General features: G+C 43.2%; 1 protein-coding gene across 1 annotated transcript in view; it reads left to right on the forward strand.

Moving 5' to 3' along the window:
* Positions 1-19445, forward strand: part of LOC130290827 (synaptotagmin-like protein 2) — a 57716-nt gene that overhangs the window by 21872 nt on the left and 16399 nt on the right. Inside the window, exons 6-12 of the mRNA XM_056538936.1 lie at positions 2221-3258; positions 5026-5124; positions 10461-10552; positions 10710-10811; positions 15437-15606; positions 17849-17951; positions 19119-19280. Of these exons, the coding sequence (XP_056394911.1) occupies positions 2221-3258; positions 5026-5124; positions 10461-10552; positions 10710-10811; positions 15437-15606; positions 17849-17951; positions 19119-19280 (1766 nt within the window). The remainder of the gene's footprint in view (positions 1-2220; positions 3259-5025; positions 5125-10460; positions 10553-10709; positions 10812-15436; positions 15607-17848; positions 17952-19118; positions 19281-19445) is intronic.

A 19445-nucleotide genomic window follows, 5' to 3' on the forward strand; every position in this document is an offset into this window, starting at 1 on the left:
CGGTAACTTTTTGGTACATATGCTATTAAAGGAGTACTCCACTGCCCCAGCGTTCGGAATATTTTGTTCCAAACGGTGGGTGCGGGCTGCAAGAGTCGTGATGTCATGGCCACACCCCTCGTGATGCCACGCCACCTCAATGCAAATCTATGGAAGGGGGCATTGCAGCTGCCACTTCCCCTGCCATAGACTTGCACTGAGGGGGTGGGGCGTCACAAGGGACGTGGCCATGACATCACGACTCCTGCAGCCCGCACCCACCGTTTGGAACAAAATATTCAGAACGCTGGGGCAGTGGAGTACTCCTTTAAATTTGTAAGTGGGACACTTACTGCCTCCAATCAACCCTGTATGCACATATTATCTTTCAGAATGGCATGGTTATATTACTTATATATAAAAGCCAAACCATCTTCTATATTAATATTGTATTTTTGCTAAATATTGTAGTTCCATTCAGCCAGAAAAAAATTCTGGGGCTGGAATACCGATTTAAATGTTCCTTATCATAGAAAATAAGAGCCTGAGTGCAACAACAATATGCCGTGAGAATCTGCTAACACTCTACAAAATTGGAGGGGTAGTCCAGTATTTTACTGCTTATCCTCTCTTAGGATCTCTTGGTACTCGTTGCTTGTTCAGTACCTGGGTGTTTGCATTTTGGGAAGTGTGATTTATACAGTGAACTGTACAGTAATCTAATGTGGGAAAGTTAATTTCTCAGAATATAGAGCTGCAGAGAACATGTCATTATTGTCACAAGCTGTCAGGGGTATGTGATGACAAGCATCAGGAGTGTTACCAGCAGAACTGTGAATGCATCTTTAGGCTATAATACGGGATGTAACTTGGGACCAGTGAAAGATAAAAGAAGCAAAGTATTAGCTAACTGTTTTATGTAGATAAGATAGATAGCATGCTGGAGGGAGTTATACCTGTCAGGATTCGGCCGGCTGGAGGTGGATCCTCTGTGTCAGAGAGGGATTGGCGCGGACCTTGCCGGTGGACCGGTTCTAAGTCACTACTGGTATTCACCAGAGCCCGCCGCAAAGCGGCGGTAGCAACCAGGTCGTATCCACCGGCAATGGCTCAACCTCTCTGACTGCTGAGATAGGCGTGGTACAAGGGATTAGGCAAGAGCAAGGTCGGACGTAGCAGAAGGTCAGGGCAGGCAGCAAGGATCGTAGTCAGGGGCAACGGCAAGAGGTCAGGAACACTGGCTTGGGATACACAAGGAACGCTTTCACTGGCACAATGGCAACAAGATCCGGCAAGGAAGGGAAGGGGAAGTGAGGTTATATAGACAGGGAGCAGGTGGAAGCTAATTAGACTGATTGGGCCAGGCACCAATCATTGGTGCACTGGCCCTTTAAATCTTAGAGAGCGGGGCCGCGCGCGCCGGGACAGCACAGACGGGGAACGAGTCTGGTAAGCGGGCCAGGATGCGAATCGCGAGCGGGCGCGTCCCGCATCGCGGATCGCATCACGGCTAGGGACATTATCGCAGCGCTCCCGGTCAGCGGGTCTGACCGGGGTGCTGCGAACAGGAGAACACTGCGAGCGCTCCGGGGAGGAGCGGGAACCTGGAGCGCTCGGCGTAACAATTAGTGTTGCTCACGAATATTCGCAATTCGAATATTATTCGCGAATATCGCATATTCGCGAATTCGCGAATTTTGCGAATATAGCGCTATATATTCGTAATTACGAATATTCGTCGTTTTTTTTTTTTTTTCACAGTACACATCACAGTGATCACCCCTCTCTGCTTCCAGCTTGTGTGGTGTAAAGAAGGCTGTAATACAATTGTGTGAGACTGGCATGCGAAAATTCGCATATGCGAAAATTAGCATATGCGAATTTTCGCATATGCTAATTTTGTATATGCTAATATTCACATGTGAATTTTCGCATACGCGAATTTTCGCATATGCGAAAATAAAACGAGAATATAACGAATATGCGAATATTCGCGAATATATGACGAATATTCGTCCATATATTCGCGAATATTCGCGAATTCGAATATGGCCTATGCCGCTCAACACTAGTAACAATACCAAGTCACTCAGTGAGAGCTCTGATGGGTTGGCAACACTGGCCATTTTTATGGCATATGATTTTCTTGTGTGTTATATATTGTATAGTAAATGCACAATAAAATGTGTATTGGTTTATTTTGTTAGTTTTATGATTTTGTATTGTTTTGTATTCTCTTAGGTGAATGTGGAAGTAATTTGTTACAGGACAGTGCACAAAGGAAGAATTCAATATCAAAACCTGTTCCTCCTGCCAGAAAAATATATTTTCCCGAGAGAAGTCTAACCGAAGAAAATGTAAGCCCAAGTAAGATACCAGTCAAAAGAAAAACAAGTCGAGACGTTTTAAAGACTGACATTTCTCCACAAGAGGATCATTCAAGCATCACGTCTAAGAGGACAGAAAAATTATCACAGTCCGGATTATCTTCCCCAGAAACAGAGTTGCCTAAAAATGTCAAAACAAACTTTGAAGTTCATTCAATGAAAGAAATTCAAGGAGAACAAGAGCCCGCACTAGACAAAGGCCAATTTATGTCTCTAAGAAAATTTTGGGAAAAAGGAGCAGGGAATTCAGGGAATGCGGGTCCTGGCCATTTAGAAGAGGAATCACAAGATACACAGAACATAGATGAGTCTGCAATGTCAAACCACTCAGTTCCTATACAATCCACAACAAAAGTTAATAATGAGGAGAGATCTGTACCGGAGTTTGCACATCGATTGAAGTATTTCTCACAAAGACCTCAAGTTGTTTCCTCTAGTGAAGATGAAATGGTTCATGTAGTTCCACATAGAAAAACCCCATCTTCAGTACCAAGGTCAACTTATGCCAAAAGCAAGGGTTCATCCAATTCTAGAAGTGTCTCTGTATCAGAAAGTAATGGGACAACCTCACACAGTGAGGACAGCAGCGGAGTTAACCGCTCTTCTAAGAAATCAAAGCTTCCAGTCAGAGCTTCTTCAGTGGTCAAGGAAAATAAAGTTGATCCTACTTCTTCTCAGAAGGACAAGCAACCAACTATTTCTGTGCCAGAGGTAACAAACTCTGTCGAGGAAATCATTGTCCCACACAGCAAACCGGAAGTAACAGAGTCCCTCTATAGCAGGGTTCAGATTCTAATCGATACAGTGTCTTCTGATGAAGACCACGAAGGTTCAGACCAAAAATCCAAAGACGGAGACACAACGAGACATGCACCATTGGAAACAGAAAATGGTATAACTGTTTGTATTGTACTGGTCAATGTTTTACTTCTGAACTGGGTTTTCTCAGATCTTGGTAGATCTTATATATAGCATATATTTACTTTGGAAAGAAATACTCCCTGTAGCAATGCCATGCTATAATGAGTCTGTTTATTCCCCACTCCTATGCATTTTAAGAAAGTAGAAATGTTAGACGTGATATCGGCAAATAAATGCCCCTAGTCATAGTAGCTTATCTAAAGCACCAATGTGGGAGCCATACAATGTTTCCATAACAGAGCCAGCCACAATGCCCCTATAATAATAGCCACAGAACCCCCGAACAGTGACAACCATGATGTCTCCATAATAATAGGTGTACTGATCACTAGGACCCCACAATTTACTGACACTACAATTTTACTTTGGCAAGACCATATGTGGACAGGGTAGAAGCACTTTTGGTGCTTTTTATATAAATGTAAAAAATATATATATGTTTTTAGAACTGAAGATTATTATTTATTTTTCTTTTTTAATACATTTTAGACATACCAAAATAGATTTTTGAAATAGTAGATGCAAATAGTAATCTAGATTTTGCTTATAAAACAATGGAAACTTAAAGGAGAACTCCAGAATATAAAAATTGTCCTCCATACTGCCGGCAGTAAAAAAAATAAAAATGCACATACCCTCCATCGCTCCCCCAGGGCCTCCGGTAACCGTCTCTGGTCTCCGCCGCGATCCTCTTGCTGGTTGCCGGTGGTCGTCGAGTCATACTGCACTCAGCCAATCACCGGCCACAGCGAAGTCCCGACTTGGCCGGCGATAGGCTGAGCAGCAGTGTGACGTTTTCGGCCCCGGTGAAGTGAAGAAGCTTGAAGCGTTCTCACACTGCCACTCAGCCTATCGCCGGCCGAGTCAGGACTTCGCTGTGGCCGGTGATTGGCTGAGCGCAGTATGACTCGCTGACCACCAGCAACCAGGAAGAGGATCGTGGCGGAGACCGGAGCCGGTTACCGGAGGGCACGGGGGAGCGAAGGAAGGTATGTATATCTTTATTTTTTTTCTGCTGGCACTATGGGCTACAATTTTTATATTCTGGAGTTCTCCTTTAACAAGGTTTTCCTGATTGAAATTTTTCCACCAAACATTAGGGGTAGACTAGACTGTTGTCCTCTGTGTGGGGGCCTAATATCTTAAACTGGGCATATTCTTTAAATGTACACTTGTTCAGTTGACAATAATTCCTTACAATTCCACTATAAGCATGCACCCTCGGCTAGGCTAAGCATGCTTTATTTTTTTTTTCCGTAAAGAAGAGGGGAGTAATGGTTACTAGATCTCTGGAGACAGGAATTCAGGAAGGAATTTTTCTCCTAAAATGGGGCAGTTGGTATCTCCCTCATAAGGATTCAGCGACCGGAGATTCAGACTGGCAGCCAGCGGCAGGACCGCGCGGCACTGCGCCGTCACCATTGACGGCTATGCAGTGCTCACGGACTTCCGCGCAAAGAATCAACGTGTTCTTTCTTTGCGCAGAACAATTTCAGCGGCGGAATTGTCTATCGCTGAAATTCCACAGTGTGAACGGGTCTCGCGGAGGACCCATTCACACTGATGGTAATGTTCACTGTGCGGACTTTTACTCGCGGAATTCCGCAGTGTGAACATACCCTAAGAGTTTTGTGCCTTCCTATATATGACCTTGATGGTCTTATGCCTATTTTTATTTATCTATGTAACTACAGTATATTATACTGATCATGATCTACATCTTTTGTTTCTTCTGTAGGCCAGAGCGCTGATGATAACCCTGAGGATGTGGTTCTATCAAAGTCTAGCAATGTTAGCAATGCAAGAAGCATGGTGAATATTTATACAACTACAGAAAGTGAGTTTTACCAGGATGGAACTAGTTCATGAACTGCCTTACCAATTGATCATCCATAGGTTTCGTGAAGATAATGGCCCTGATTTACTATTGTAAACCCGACATGTTTTGCCGGGTTGTGTGCCAGATTCTGGCGCAGTGTGCCAGGAATCATGTCTGTGCCAAAATTGGAAAAAACCTTTCCATCTCTCCATTTTACTTAGAAAACATGGGGAAAAGGGCGTGGCCATCAAAAGGAGGCGTGTCACAAAAACCCAACATATTTACTAAGGTTTCCACAGAAAATGTGGTGGATTTGAGCTGAGGAAAACCCCACAGATCAGAGCATGTGTAAAAAAAAAAAAATAAAAAAATAAAATGTAGGGAAAAGTGGAAAACGGGAAACATTAGTACAGGGGTCCCTCAAGTTACAATATTAATTGGTTCCAGGACGACCATTGTATGTTGAAACCATTGTATGTTCCACTCTATGGAAACCTGGTAATTGGTTCTAAAGCCCCCAAAATGGCATCCAAAAATAGGAAAAGTGAGGATTAAAGAAAAATAAGTAGATAACTAATACAGATAAAGCAAGTCCTTACATATAAAAGAAAGATCTGCTGGAAGCTGAATATCACTGTCTATGTCAGTGTTTCCCAATCAGGGTGCCTCCAGCTGTTGCAAAACTACAACTCCCAGCATGCCCGGACAGCCGTTGGCTGTCCGGGCATGCTGGGAGTTGTAGTTTTGTAACAGCTGGAGGCACCCTGGTTGGGAAAAAATGGTTTATGTAGAGGACAGGAGCTTCTTCAGGGTCCTATACAGTGCACACAGTGTCCCAAATGGAGCCGCCCTTACTTGGTGTCCAAAGGAGCAAATAACCCTGGCACAGGTAAAGAGTGGTACAGAACTTGTAGTTCCTCCCTGTACTGTAGGGGGCGCTACCAGACAGCAGTCAGTGCATGCACTTCAGTAATACAGGTGATTTACCAGTAAAATGCCCATTCTGATTGGTCAGTTCCTCCAGTTGTGACACATTTTGCAAATCTGGACTGTCTGTAGTATTGTATGTTGAGTCTGCTTTCAAGTTACAATGGTCCAGAAAAAAACATTGTATGTTGAAACTATTGTATGTTGAGGCAATTGTAAGTTGAGGGATGACTGTAAATACTGTGAAAAAATAAATTGTAGGGAATTAAAACCCACAAAGAAACCTACACAACACTCTTAGTAAATCAGGGCCAATATGTGACTTTTCTTTCAAATCTTGCTTTTGTCATGTCTCTTTAAAAGCCTGTTGCAGATCATTCCAGCACAGCCATAGCACCCTTCTGTCTGTGTACCTAGGAAGCCAAGCATTCAGTTCATAATGTTGACTCTGTTTTACAAATCTTCTGTTTGTTCATCCACATCCTTTTCCTGATACAAGTGGTGGAGTCAGGTGTAAAATAGATTTCCTCAAGGTCTTTGTATTTCTATAAAGAACTGTTGACAACTTGTGCAGGGGAAGACACAGATGCAAACAGCTTGGAAAAACGTGAAATAAAAACAGTGCACCCCTTTAACTGCTCTGTTTATTGTAGGCATTAAATAGTTAAAAGCATTGGCGACAACAGAGTGGAAAAAATACTTCTGTGCACTCCGACATATACCGATCAGCTGTGACGTGAACCTCTCTGACAAGTGAATAACATTGATTATCTTGTTACAATGGCTTCTGTCAAGAGACGGATGTATTTAATAGCATGTGAACAAACAGTTCTTAAAGTGAATGTTGAAAGCAGGAAAAATGGGGGAGACTAAGGATCTAAGTGACTTAAAGGGGTACTCTCCCCCTAGACATCTTATCCCCTATCCAAAGGATAAGGGATAAGATGTCAGATCACCGCGGTCCCGCTGCTGGATTGTCGCTGCGGCACCGCGCTATCATTACAGCACAGAGCGAGTTCGCTCTGCACGTAATGACGGGCAATACAGGGGCCGGAGCATCGTTATGTCACGGCCCCGCCCCTTGTGACGTCACGGACCGCCCCCTCAATACGAGTCTATGGGAGGGGGCGTGGCGGTCACCACGCCCCTGCCATAGACTTGTATTAAGGGGGCGGGCCGTGATGTCACGAGGGGAGGAGCCATGACGTCACGCTGCTCCATCCCCTGTATCGCCCGTCATTACGCACAGAGCAAACTCGCTCTGTGCAGTAATGACAGCGGGGTGCCGCAGCGGCGATCCCAGGGGTCCCCAGCAGCGGGACCGCGGCGATCTGACATCTTATCCCCTATCCTTTGGATAGGGGATAAGATGTCTAGGGGCGGAGTACCCCTTTAAAGGGCCAAATAGTGATGGCTACACAAAGCAAAGAGTCTCCATAATAGCAGATCTTGTGATGTGTTCCTGGTATACAGTTGTTAGTACCTCCCAAAAGTAGTCCAAAGAAGGACAACTGGTAAACTGGCATAGGCATAAGCTAAGGCTCATTAAAGGGGTACTCCAGTGGAAAAAAAAATTGTAATCAACTGGTGCCAGAAAGTTAAAAAGATTTGTAAATTACTTCTATTTAAAAATCTTAATCCTTCCAGTACTTATTAGCTGCTGTATGCTCCAGAGGAAGTTCTTTTCTTTTTTAATGTCCTTTCTGTCTGACCACAGTGCTCTCTGCTGACACCTCTGTCCATTTTAGGAACTGTCCAGAGTAGGAGCAAATCCCCATAGCAAACCTCTCCTGCTTTGGACAGTTCCTGACATGAACAGAGGTGTCAGCAGAGAGCACTGTGGTGATACAGAAAGTTAATTCAAAAAGAAAAGAACTTCCTGTGGAGCATACAGCAGCTGATAAGTACTGAAGGGATTAAGATTTTTAAATAGAAGTCATTTTCAAATCTGTTTAGACTTTCTGGCACCAGTTGATTAAAAAAAATGTTTTCCAGTGGAGTACCCCTTTAATGCATTTATAGGTGAGGAAAAAACAAAGAGACCGGAGGGGGTGCCTCGTGTGATACCGTAAGGATAATTAAAGGGAGAGAAGTGGCAAGTCCTTTGCGACCCCTAGGTATGGCTGCTCACCTTGCAGCAAGTAATAACTTGTGTATCAACTCAAATATGGGGTTACAAAGAAGCCGGAACTGCTAAGCTTGAGGTTGAAGGAGAGGTGAGACTGTTTCCTGAGAGTAGAGCAGTGTTAGTTCAGCAAAAGAAACCTTGAGATGTGGCTGCTGGTTCCAAACGTAAAAGTAACAAACCATAGCCAGAGATGTAGGTAATACAAAACACTGGGAGGTTTATTAATTAGCAAAATAAAAACAATAAAAGAGGGATTACGCGTGTCGGGGGAGCCTCCCCCTTCCTCAAATCAGTATGCCAAAACTTAAATGAATTTAGGAAGTGAAAGCTAGCCCATCTGGCCAAATTCCATAGAACTACTGTAGTACAAATAGCTGTAAACTGGGCAGAGTGCCTATGCTGACCACTGCTAAATGTGCCTACAATGGGAATGTGAGCATCAGAACCAGAACTTGGAGCAATGGAAGAAATTGCCTCAGTCCGGTGAATCCCGTTTTCTTCTACATCATGACGATAGCTGGGTGCACGTGCATTGCTTACCTGGGTAAAAGTGGCCACATAGGTGAACTGCAGGAATGGGGCAAACTGTTGCAGAGGTAGTGAATTCAGGTAGAAAACAGACATGGTGCACATCTACAATCTTGTATAATGATCTGATTGCTTCTCAGCATAATATCAAAACTAACAGGTTGTTAGAATACATTTTTGATCAAAAAGTACAAGCCCACTCGCCACGTCAAGGCCACCTATTTAGAGTGGGTCCCTAACGTCCCTAGCATAAAATGGCGCAGCACCGGGCGGCGACCACCACCGCCGCGACACCAGTGCCCACAGGGGGGAGAGGTAGTGTGTTGCTCTAAACAATGTTCTGCTGGTAAACCTTGGGTCCTGGTATTGGTTTAAGCATTGTTGTAGACCATGTCCATCCCTATCCAACAGCTGTATCCTTTAATGGCAGAGTCCTCATCTAATAACATAATGTGCCCTGTCACACTACAAACATTGTTCAGAAATTGTTTGCGGAATATGAAGTTTATGGCGTTACCTTGGCCACTACATTCCCCTGATTTCAATTTGATTGAGCATCTATGGGATGTGCAAGAACAAGAAGGCCGATAAGTGAAGTTACCATCTTGTAACTTTATTGACTCAAAGGATCTGCTACTAATGTTTTACTGGTGTATACTTTATTATATAAGCTAAACATAAAGAATGTGCATAATACTAAAGAGCAGGACAAGCTCTGTTGATGTCCAAGATGAGGGTTCAGAATGTAGCCCACCACCCTCTGTCCCTAAAGTTCTGTGTAATAGTTATCAGATGTGCAATCATTTATCACCTTTGCCCCATCAGACCTCAGGGTTCTTATTTATATCAAGTCAGCACATCGCTTTAGCCTTAAAAGGGTACTCCACTGCCCCAGCGCTCTGAATATTTTGTGCTGGGTTCAGGCAGCGGGGGTTGTGACATCACAGCCACACCCCCTCAATGCAAGTCTATGGGTCCCTCATTGTGCCCCTGAATATTATTTTCCAATATTTTTGCTCATGTCTGCAGCTCTAAGCATGATATAGGGCTGAAATATTACCTTTAATGACAGATGCCCCGATATGGCTTATAGACTCTAAGGGGGAGATTTATCAATGTTTGCTTATGTATTCCTTATTTTCTTTTTTTTTTTTTCTTACAATTTTTTTGCTTATGTGCGACTTATTTTTCAACTGGTTTCAGCCTATTGATACATTTCTTTCACGCAAGCAATTTTTTATTTTATTTTGCTTTGGTAGTGGCTTTTTCTGCTCCATGTCTGAGCTGGAGTAAATTTAGTAAGTTTTTTCATGACATGCGACTTTTTTGCGACTTTCGCACTTGATAAATCTCTGACCACTGCAAGTCAAAAATCACTTTTTGCTTTGGTAAGCAAGATTTTTATTTTTTGCTTAGGACACTGCACAATCAAAAAGTCACAGAAAATAGAGAGTAGTCCACGTGCGACTTTTTGCGACAATTTAAAAAAAAAACGACTAAATGCTTTGATAAATCTTCCCCTAAGTGTATAAATGGGCATTAGGCTTTGTGTATTAAACCTCGCTCTCCTTTATTGTGGTAACAACTCCCAAGGAATCTATTTTTATAGCCGCATACTATAATAGAGAAAATAGAAACAAATGTATTATGACAGTGTAGTAAGGACACAACTAAGGCTGCATCAGTATTATTTGTTGCCAGTTTTATGTATCCTTTTTGTTTCCCAAGGTTATGTCTATCACTATTAATTTCCTTCTTTTGTTCCTCTAAGCATATAACAAGCCAAACCCGTTAAATCACCAGCTCCTGGAGCCGGAACGTGCTAAAGAGCTGAGCAAATCCACTCCTGCCCTGCATTCTGAGGTAAGAAACGGAACAGAAAACCCCCAATCGGGGCTTCTGTGGCGACTATCTCATGGCAGTCACTGTTACGTTTATGAACTGCATTACACATTCTCTTAATACCGTAAATTTTTCACTCTCGCGGTATCATATCTCTGTTTGTTTTGTTTTTTTTCAGACTGAATCTGACACTGCTTCTGAAATTAGCTTCAACTTTAAGAGACACAGAAAGACCCTTAGTGGTGGCAGCAACTCTTCTGATATGGCATCAGTATCTTCTGTAAGTGTTTGATTAAACCAACGTAACCAATAGAGAACTGGTTTAGTACCACAGCCGTTTAATTTTAAGGATCCGAGCGGTTCTGGGGAAAAAAATTCTTTCTGACCAACAATGGCATTTGGATGGTTTTTGCTACAAAAATTTTACATCATTCACCACTAATTTTTATTATAAATCATAACGCCAAATACCAATAATCATAAAAGATATAGCTAGACCTTTAAATGTTATGGTTTTGTCATTGCTAACTTGAGCAAGGAATTTAAATTTTTATCTTTTTTCTGTAAAGAGCACTTTCCTTTACGTGTGGTAGAACTGCTTGTCTTGGCCTAATCTGTTGTACATTTCTTTGAATAAATTAAGTATATACAGAGGCTGCGTACTGATCCATTTAGGCAGCTGATCTTGTCATGCAGCTCTTAGTCATGGGATATAATATAGGCATAGGATGAAATACAGAGGGACTCCCTCATTACATTGAACTTCATTTTTCTATGAAATGCTGAGTCCATTGGGTCCAAAGGGGTACTCTGCTGCTCAGCATTTGGAACAAACTGTTCTGAATGCTGGAGTTGGCACCGGGAGCTCGTGACCTCATAACCCTGCCCCCTCATGACGTCAATCTCCGCCCCCTCATGATGTCATGCCCCATCCCCTCAATGCAAGGCTATGGGAGGGGGCGTGACGGCAGTCACGCCCCCTCCCATAGACTTGCATTGAGGGAGAGTGACGTCATGAGGGGGTGGGCCTATGAGGTCACGAGCTTCCGGCGCTGGCTCCAGCGTTCAGAACAGTTTGTTCCAAACGCTGAGCAGCGGAGTACCCCTTTAAGGCCCTTTTACACGGGCTGACGGGCTGCATATATCAAGCGCTAATCTTGGTTATTGTTGCTCGTTTTCTGAGCCTTTAGAAGGGTCCGATCAATTGTGAGGCCATAAATTCAGCACTGTTGGCCACACATTAGGCTGCTTTCACACTATAAAAATTCATCCGTTACAAACGTCCGTTAGAAAAGCCCTGGTAAACGGCCGTTAAAGAATCCCATTAAAGTCTATGGGATTTTTTGATTATCCTTTATGACCCGTTATAGTCCGTCATGAATAACGGCCGTTAGTTGTGACGGAAGAAATAACGGCACATGCACAAATTTTTCTTCCGTCACAAGAAACAGGTAAATTAACAGCGTTATTTTTAACATTGAAGTCTATGGCTGACGGATGAGCCTTTATGTCATCCGTTTGCACACAGTTTATTATATCCGTTATTACTTCTGAGCATGCTCAGAAGAGGTGACATCAGCAGACTCCTACAGTGCTGAGGGTGGACTACTACTCCCATCATGGAACAGACTTGTTTTCATGATGGGAGTAGTAATTCCCCGGCTGCGGGAGTCTGCAGACAGCTGGGAGGCTACATTAGTGTTTGTACTACAACCCCCATCATGGAACAGAGTCTGTTCCATGATGGGGGTTGTAGTACAGGGGCTGAGGGATTGAACGCACCGGGTTTCACTTCTGAGACCCGATGCGATCAAAAGTTATTAAGCAGGGGAGCGGGCGGCATGCTCCGCAACCCTGCGATGTATCATGTGTTTTTACTTTCATTTTTTAATCCCCCGCGGGGAGCCCTGAATGGCCGATCAGGGCTCTCAGCGACAGATTGAAAAAATGAACTTTGAGAGTAGCAGGGGTCAAAGAGCACTGTGGGGGGCAAGATATATAGCGCTGAAGAGGGGGGGGGGCAGACATATAGCCTATACATCTAGCCCCCCCCCGCAGCCAGCGCATTAGGTATGACCCCCGCCTGCGCATTAAATATATACCCGCTGGCGCATTAAATATATACCCCCACCGCCGTATTAAATATATACCCCCGCAGCGCATGTATATGTGCCCTCGCAGCTCTTCTATATACATATGCCCCTACCGCTGTATGAATGAAAAGTATTTCTATTAGCAGCGCATAGAGCCGTCTCCCGGCACTATGTGCTGCTAATAGAAATACCTTTCATTCATATGGCAGCAGAGGTATATGTATGTAGAAACACTGGGGGGGGGGGGGGGGCAGATAACGCTATATGTCTGCCCCCCACAGCTCTTCTATATACACATGCCCCTACCGCCGTATGAATGAAAAGTATTTCTATTAGCGCAGCGCATAGAGTCGGCTCCCGGACCTATACGCTGCTAATAGAAATACCTTTCATTCATATGGCAGCAGAGGTATATGTATGTAGAAGCACTGGGGGGGATAACGCTATTTGTCTGCCCCCCACAGCTCTTCTACATACATATACCCCGCCGCCGTATGAATGAAAAGTATTTCTATTAGCAGTGCATAGAGTCGGCTCCCGGTACTATGCGCTGCTAATAGAAATACCTTTCATTCATACGGCAGTAGTGGCATATGTATGTAGAAGAGCTGCGAGGGCACATATACATGCGCTGCGGGGGTATATATTTAATGCGCCGGCGGGGGGTATATATTTAATGCGCCAGCGGGTATATATTTAATGCGCAGGCGGGGGTCATATCTAATGCGCTGCTGGGGGGCTAGATTTATAGGCTATATGTCTGCCCCCCCCCCTCTGCAGCGCTATATATCTTGCCCCCCACAGTGCTCTTTGGCCCCTGCTACTCTCAAAGTTCATTTTTCAATCTCCCGCTGAGAGCCCTGATCGGCCATTCAGAGCTTCCCGTGGGGGATTCAAAAATGAAAGTTAAAACACACTGATACATCGCAGGGTTGCGGAGCATGCCACCCGCTCCCCTGCTTAATAACTTTTGATCGCATCGGGTCTCAGAAGTGAAACCCGGTGCGATCAATCCCTCAGCCCCTGTACTACAACCCCCATCATGGAGCAGAGTCTGTTCCATGATGGGGGTAGTAGTACAAGCACTAATGTAGCCTCCCCAGCTGTCTGCAGACTCCCACAGCCAGGGAATTTCTACTCCCATCATGGAAATAAGTCTGTTCCATGATGAGAGTAGTAGTAGTCCCGGCTGTGGGAGTCTGTAGGCAGAGGTGTTTGGTCATACATGAGGGGTAACGGTAACAGATGAATATTTATTCAGCCGTTATCACCCTTTATTTCATCCGTTATGAAACGTCCGTTTTTACACAGAAAACAAACATTTAATAACGGATGAATGCTCATAGTGTGAAAGCAGCCTTACTTGTTTACAGAGGGCGATGTGTGGCCACTAGCGATAAATTTTAAATATACATCCAGTGAAGGTCCAGAGGCTGGATATCTTTTTTTAAATTCATGGGAAACTTTTGAGCCCAAGACTTGCCCCAAGACTATCACAATCTGGATACATATTTGACAGAAATCACATGCAAGTCTGTGGAAGCTCCAGCAAATCCATCTCCAGATCAAGATGGTCTTGGGGCAAGTTTTGGACTTAGAAGTACCCTGGGAATTTTAAAAAGATTCTGCCTCCGGACCTTTTCTCATCACTGGCCCTTACACAAGCTACGTATCATAGGAATGCTCATCTGCCCAATAATAGGCCTATGTGAAAGGGCCTTTAGTCTGAACATCAAATTAAGCGTCGAATAATATACATTCGGAAAGTATTTAGACCCTTTACTCAGGACTTAGTTTAAGCCCCTTTGGCAGCGATTACATCCTCCAGCCTTCTTGGGTATGATGTGACAAGGTTTTCATACCTGGATTTTGGGATTTTCGGCCATTCTTCTCTGAAGATCCTCTCAAGCTCTATCCGGTTTAATGGGGACTGTCGGTAGGCAGCCATTTTCAGGTCTCACCAGAGATTTTCGATTGGTTTTTAGTCAGGGTTCTGACTGGGCAACTCAAGGACAATCAAAGCTGTCCCTAAGGCACTCTTGTGTTTACTTGACTACGTACTTAGGGTAATTGTTCTAAGGGGAATCTTCAGCCCAGTATGAGCCCCAAAGCCATCTGAGTCAGGTTTTCATTAAGAATATCTCTGAACTTTGCTTAATTCGGCTTTTCCTCAACCCTGATCAGTCCGTGTCCCAGCCAGGGCTGGTGCAAAATAGGCAGCCGAGCAGAGTGGTGCCCCCCCCCCCCCCCATCAAGATTGTGCTCTGGACGGCTGACTATTTTGCCTATAGGCAGAGGTAGCCCTGGTCCCACAACTAATAAACACCCTCATAGCATGCATCAGTGTAGGGATGGTATTAGGTAGGTGATAAGTAATGCCTGGTTTCCTCCTATCTGAAGATATTGTATGTCTATCAATGGGGTTACCTAAACAACACAACCCCTTCTTTGCTGACTATTGTCCTGGTGATCTGCTGATCAATGTAGATCTGGCTCCCGAAGCCTTAACAGTCATCTTAAGCACATGGTCACAGATTACCTTGCTATAGCTAGTAGCTGCTTTAAACTTGGTGAAATAAATCTGAAGATTACCATTACTATCCCACTCTTCTCTAATAGACTATTACATTTATACCATTTCCTAATATATGGTAGAAATGATATATTAGACAAATAACCAACAAGTTATTTCAGCTTCCCAAGTCCCTGTAAGTATAAAGTGTGTAATGTCATTTGAATTAGGTGTCAAGCATGTAACAGTAATATTTTAACCCATGTGTACATAATACCTGAATGTATTTTCTCATGGCAGGTCAGTAACAGCGTGCTCAGCGTGTACAGTGGGGACTTTGGAAGTGTAGATGCTCAGGGAACAGTTCAGTTTTCTCTGGATTATGATGAGAAGAACCGTGAGTTCCAGATATTTGTGGCTCAGTGTAAGGACCTGGCTGTAGTGGATGAGAAGAAAGGACGATCAGACCCGTTAGTATCACAGTTTCACTGTTCTAAATAAGTTATTGTTGTTATTATGTATTCTCTATATACATTGGGTTATAGTTAATAGACAAATGCAACAGAATTCTGGAACAACTTGCATTAACAAAACTGATGTACAAGCTCTGCACCTCATTTATTATGTGTTTTTAGACACCTTTTCCACTGCACCTGACAAAGGGGGCATTAATTCAACAAAAAAACAAGACATGACTAACCTGAGACTCTATTGAGCATAAAGAGCGGAGAGCTGATGTCGGCAGTGCCTGGGCTGTTAATCACGCCGGAGTGGGAGCGATTACAGCCTGGAGCCCTGTGACTACATGAGGAAGCTGCATACCCAGATAGCTATTTGGGGCTGATTACTATACGACGCAGGTGTTATATAGGGTGACATCCGGTTACAAGTTCTCTTTAAAATGTGACACCATGCCCCAAAGTTAAGTCAACGGAAGTCCCCATGCGTTCTGTTGCCTACATGGCAACTTCCTCAGGGGCGCAGTAGTGTATCATGAATATGGGCTGTCTTTTATATGGTGGGTGCTGTAGAGATAGGACCAGCACTACCTTTTTATGAATCTTAGTATTGACAAAATGTACTACATCCCTTGGTAAATCCCTGTTAGTTCACATGGTGTCCCCAAGCCCCAGATCAAGCCATTCACTTCACTTATTACAGCATAAACATCGAGCTTTATCATATGGAATTGTGCAGATCAAGAATGATGTGTTATAAAGGCAGACAATCCAGAGAAGCATGCTATACTCTTATGCTAGTCATAGGAATGGGTCATATATACCTAATTTAGAGCAGTGTTATTGTATTGCTGAGCCTATGTGCTCATGAGCAATGACAAGGTAGAATGTGACTATTGTGAAAGCTCAGGAAAAACCTGTTTGACAAATATTATGTCGCATCCAAGTGCAATTAATGTCTCCCTTTGCAAACAGTCTGCTTTTAGATGTACCTGTGTGTTAGATATTTTTTATGCTAGTGCCAAGAATAAGAATAATTCTTGATCGTGCCAACAGAAAAAAAAAGAAAACACAGAGGCATTATATACATAATTATCATTTCTGGGAACAGTTTATTGTAGCAAAAGTGAGTAACACTTTCCCCAGTGTTAAGGGAACATTTCCCATCAAACCGAAGGGCAGTGATCTTATTACACAGATATAAGAGATGGGACCTAACAATCCCCTTGGGGCTCTAATACATGCAATACATATAAAGGAGCATTCATATCTCAGATTTGTGTATCCAGCAGATGGATACATTGGGAAAATGTTAGAACTGCCTTCTGCCATATAGCTGCCGGACCTGCACCGTAGTCAGGTAGTGACTATGGTTGGCTCATTTTATGACCGGATCTGTTTTTTTTCAACCGGACTGAAAACTGTGGTCTGCTGCGCTTTTCAGTGCAGTTCAAAAACTAATATGGGCGGAAAATGAATCAACAGAAGACACTACCTGAGTCCGGGCAGTTCATTGAAATCAATGGGGTACAGCACAGAGACAGCAGCGATACGCCAGGAGGCATTTTTGAAATTTTCCTACTGTATCCGGCTGCCGTGAATGTGAATGCACCCTCGTTGTGAGTGCAACAAAGACTCCCCACAATAAAATCTACTATGTATCTACAATAAATATGTCCCATGGTTCAACACTGTCAGCGCTAACTGTAATGGAATAAAATCACTGTTCACTTTTATCACTTCTACATCTAGTGGGCAGAATTATAGCAATAGGAACAGGAAGTACCTAAACACCATTTGTTATGTAATGTTTCTAGACAGAATATTTCTGGGGAAATTCTTTGTGCCTTCATGTACATTACGTGAATATTCCTCATCATGGATGAAGACGTTTTTAACAATCTCAACCAACCAGTCTACCTTTTCCCAGTTAGAAGTGGTATATTACAGGCGTGATCCACATAGCCATAGCGTAATTTAATTAAAATTCTACAACATTTATGCTTGAATGTTTTCCAGTTCATGCCCAGTTTGCACGTGTAAATGCAAATGCGCGCAATGTGTGATATAAAGCAATGACTATTTTGGTACTTCATAGGCAAATACAGACTGAGGATTCGCCATTGAGCACTACTTTATTTTGGAAGCATCCTTTGCATTTTCTCCTAATAGAAATCCATTCTTGTGTGATAAAAAAAAAATCCATTTACAGTCTTCAGTAATATTTATATTTACAGTATAAAAAATGTTCTAGGTATGTCAAGACTTACTTACTACCAGATAAGGCAAGGATGGGAAAGAGGAAAACATCGGTCAAAAGAAAGACAACCAATCCAATTTACAATGAAGTCTTAAAGGTATGTTCTTTCACTTAGTCTACACTGCAGCAGTTAAGCTGGCCATAGACATTAAAGGGGTACTCCGCCCCTAGACATCTTATCCCCTATCTAAAGGATAGGGGATAAGATGTCTGATCATGGAGGTCCCGCCACTGAGGACCCCCGCGATCTCCCTGCTGAACCCGGCGTTCGTTTAGAGCATCAGGTGCGGCCGCCACACCCCCTCCCATAGACTTACATTAAGGGGCGTGGCCGTGACGTCACCAGCCTCTGCACTGCATCGCCACTCATCCAGGACGGAGCAAAGTTTGCTCCTTGCACCGGATGTCTGGGGTGCCGCAGCCGAGATTTCGGGGGTCCCCAGCGGCGGAACCCCTGTGATCAGACATCTTATCCCCTATACAAAGGATAAGATGTCTAAGGGTGGAGTACCACTTTAAGTTATTGTTAGCCGAACCCATGATTTCCAGCTAAACTTCAAATTTGTATGGTGACTTCCTAATAGATGATGTGAGGGAAGGGAATGATTGCACAGTAAGATATTAACATACCCAGTCTTCTTGTTTTCAAGGAAGATAAGGCGCTACCAGAAGAGTCTGGCAGAAGTATACCCTTCTCTTGCCACTAGAGACATATGTTTATGGAGGGGCTGGCAATTAGGGCAGAAAAGATAGTTAATTTGGTCAACAGCTATCCAGATGTATGGACAGCTTTAGGCAAGCAGCAGATCTGTGTTTTTTTTCTGATTTGCATCTCATGCCCCAAAGACGTATAGAGTTGACCTATGATCCACCTTGGTGTTTTGTAATATCTAGCAGAGAAATATGCATGCATCTAGACCACAAACCAATCTGCACTTTCCCTGTCTGGTCTAGTCATCTTGAAGGCAGCCAATACCTTTTTGCATCAAACTGTTTTAATATTTCTTCGAAATTCCATAAACAATGTTGCATTCGTTCCTTTATTTATTTTATATTTTCTGTATAATTCTTAAAGCAAATAATGCAATGAAATCATTTGTAATTTCTATAATTTAGTGGTGCTAGGCTTTACTTCACCTGCTTCAAAGATTCAGTTTGCCTTAGACTCCATCTAAATACCCTATCCAAGGTAGAGAGGCTTATTTGTGTCCAAGATGGCTAATACATGCAATGCTTTGTTTATTTTTTGTTTTGTTTATTTTAGTACAAAATCGACAAAATGGTGCTGCTGATTCAGAAACTTAATCTGTCTGTGTGGCACAATGATCCCCTTGGCAGGAACAGTTTTCTTGGAGAGCTAGAGATCGATCTCACTAGCTGGGATTGGAGTAACACAAAGCCTAATTGGTACACCCTGAAACCACGGGTATGTAAGCATTCCCTTCTACAGAAATATTGTACGATACAGGTATAGAAGTCTTATGCTAAAAGTGTAACAACTGCTACCAGGCAGATTTTTATTATTAGTACTGCCCCTTCTATAGATAGCACCAGATCCCTGCTCCTATAGGCCTCACATTTCTTGCACATT

Source organism: Hyla sarda, chromosome 9, assembly GCF_029499605.1.
Source record: "Hyla sarda isolate aHylSar1 chromosome 9, aHylSar1.hap1, whole genome shotgun sequence".
Taxonomy (NCBI): domain Eukaryota; kingdom Metazoa; phylum Chordata; class Amphibia; order Anura; family Hylidae; genus Hyla; species Hyla sarda.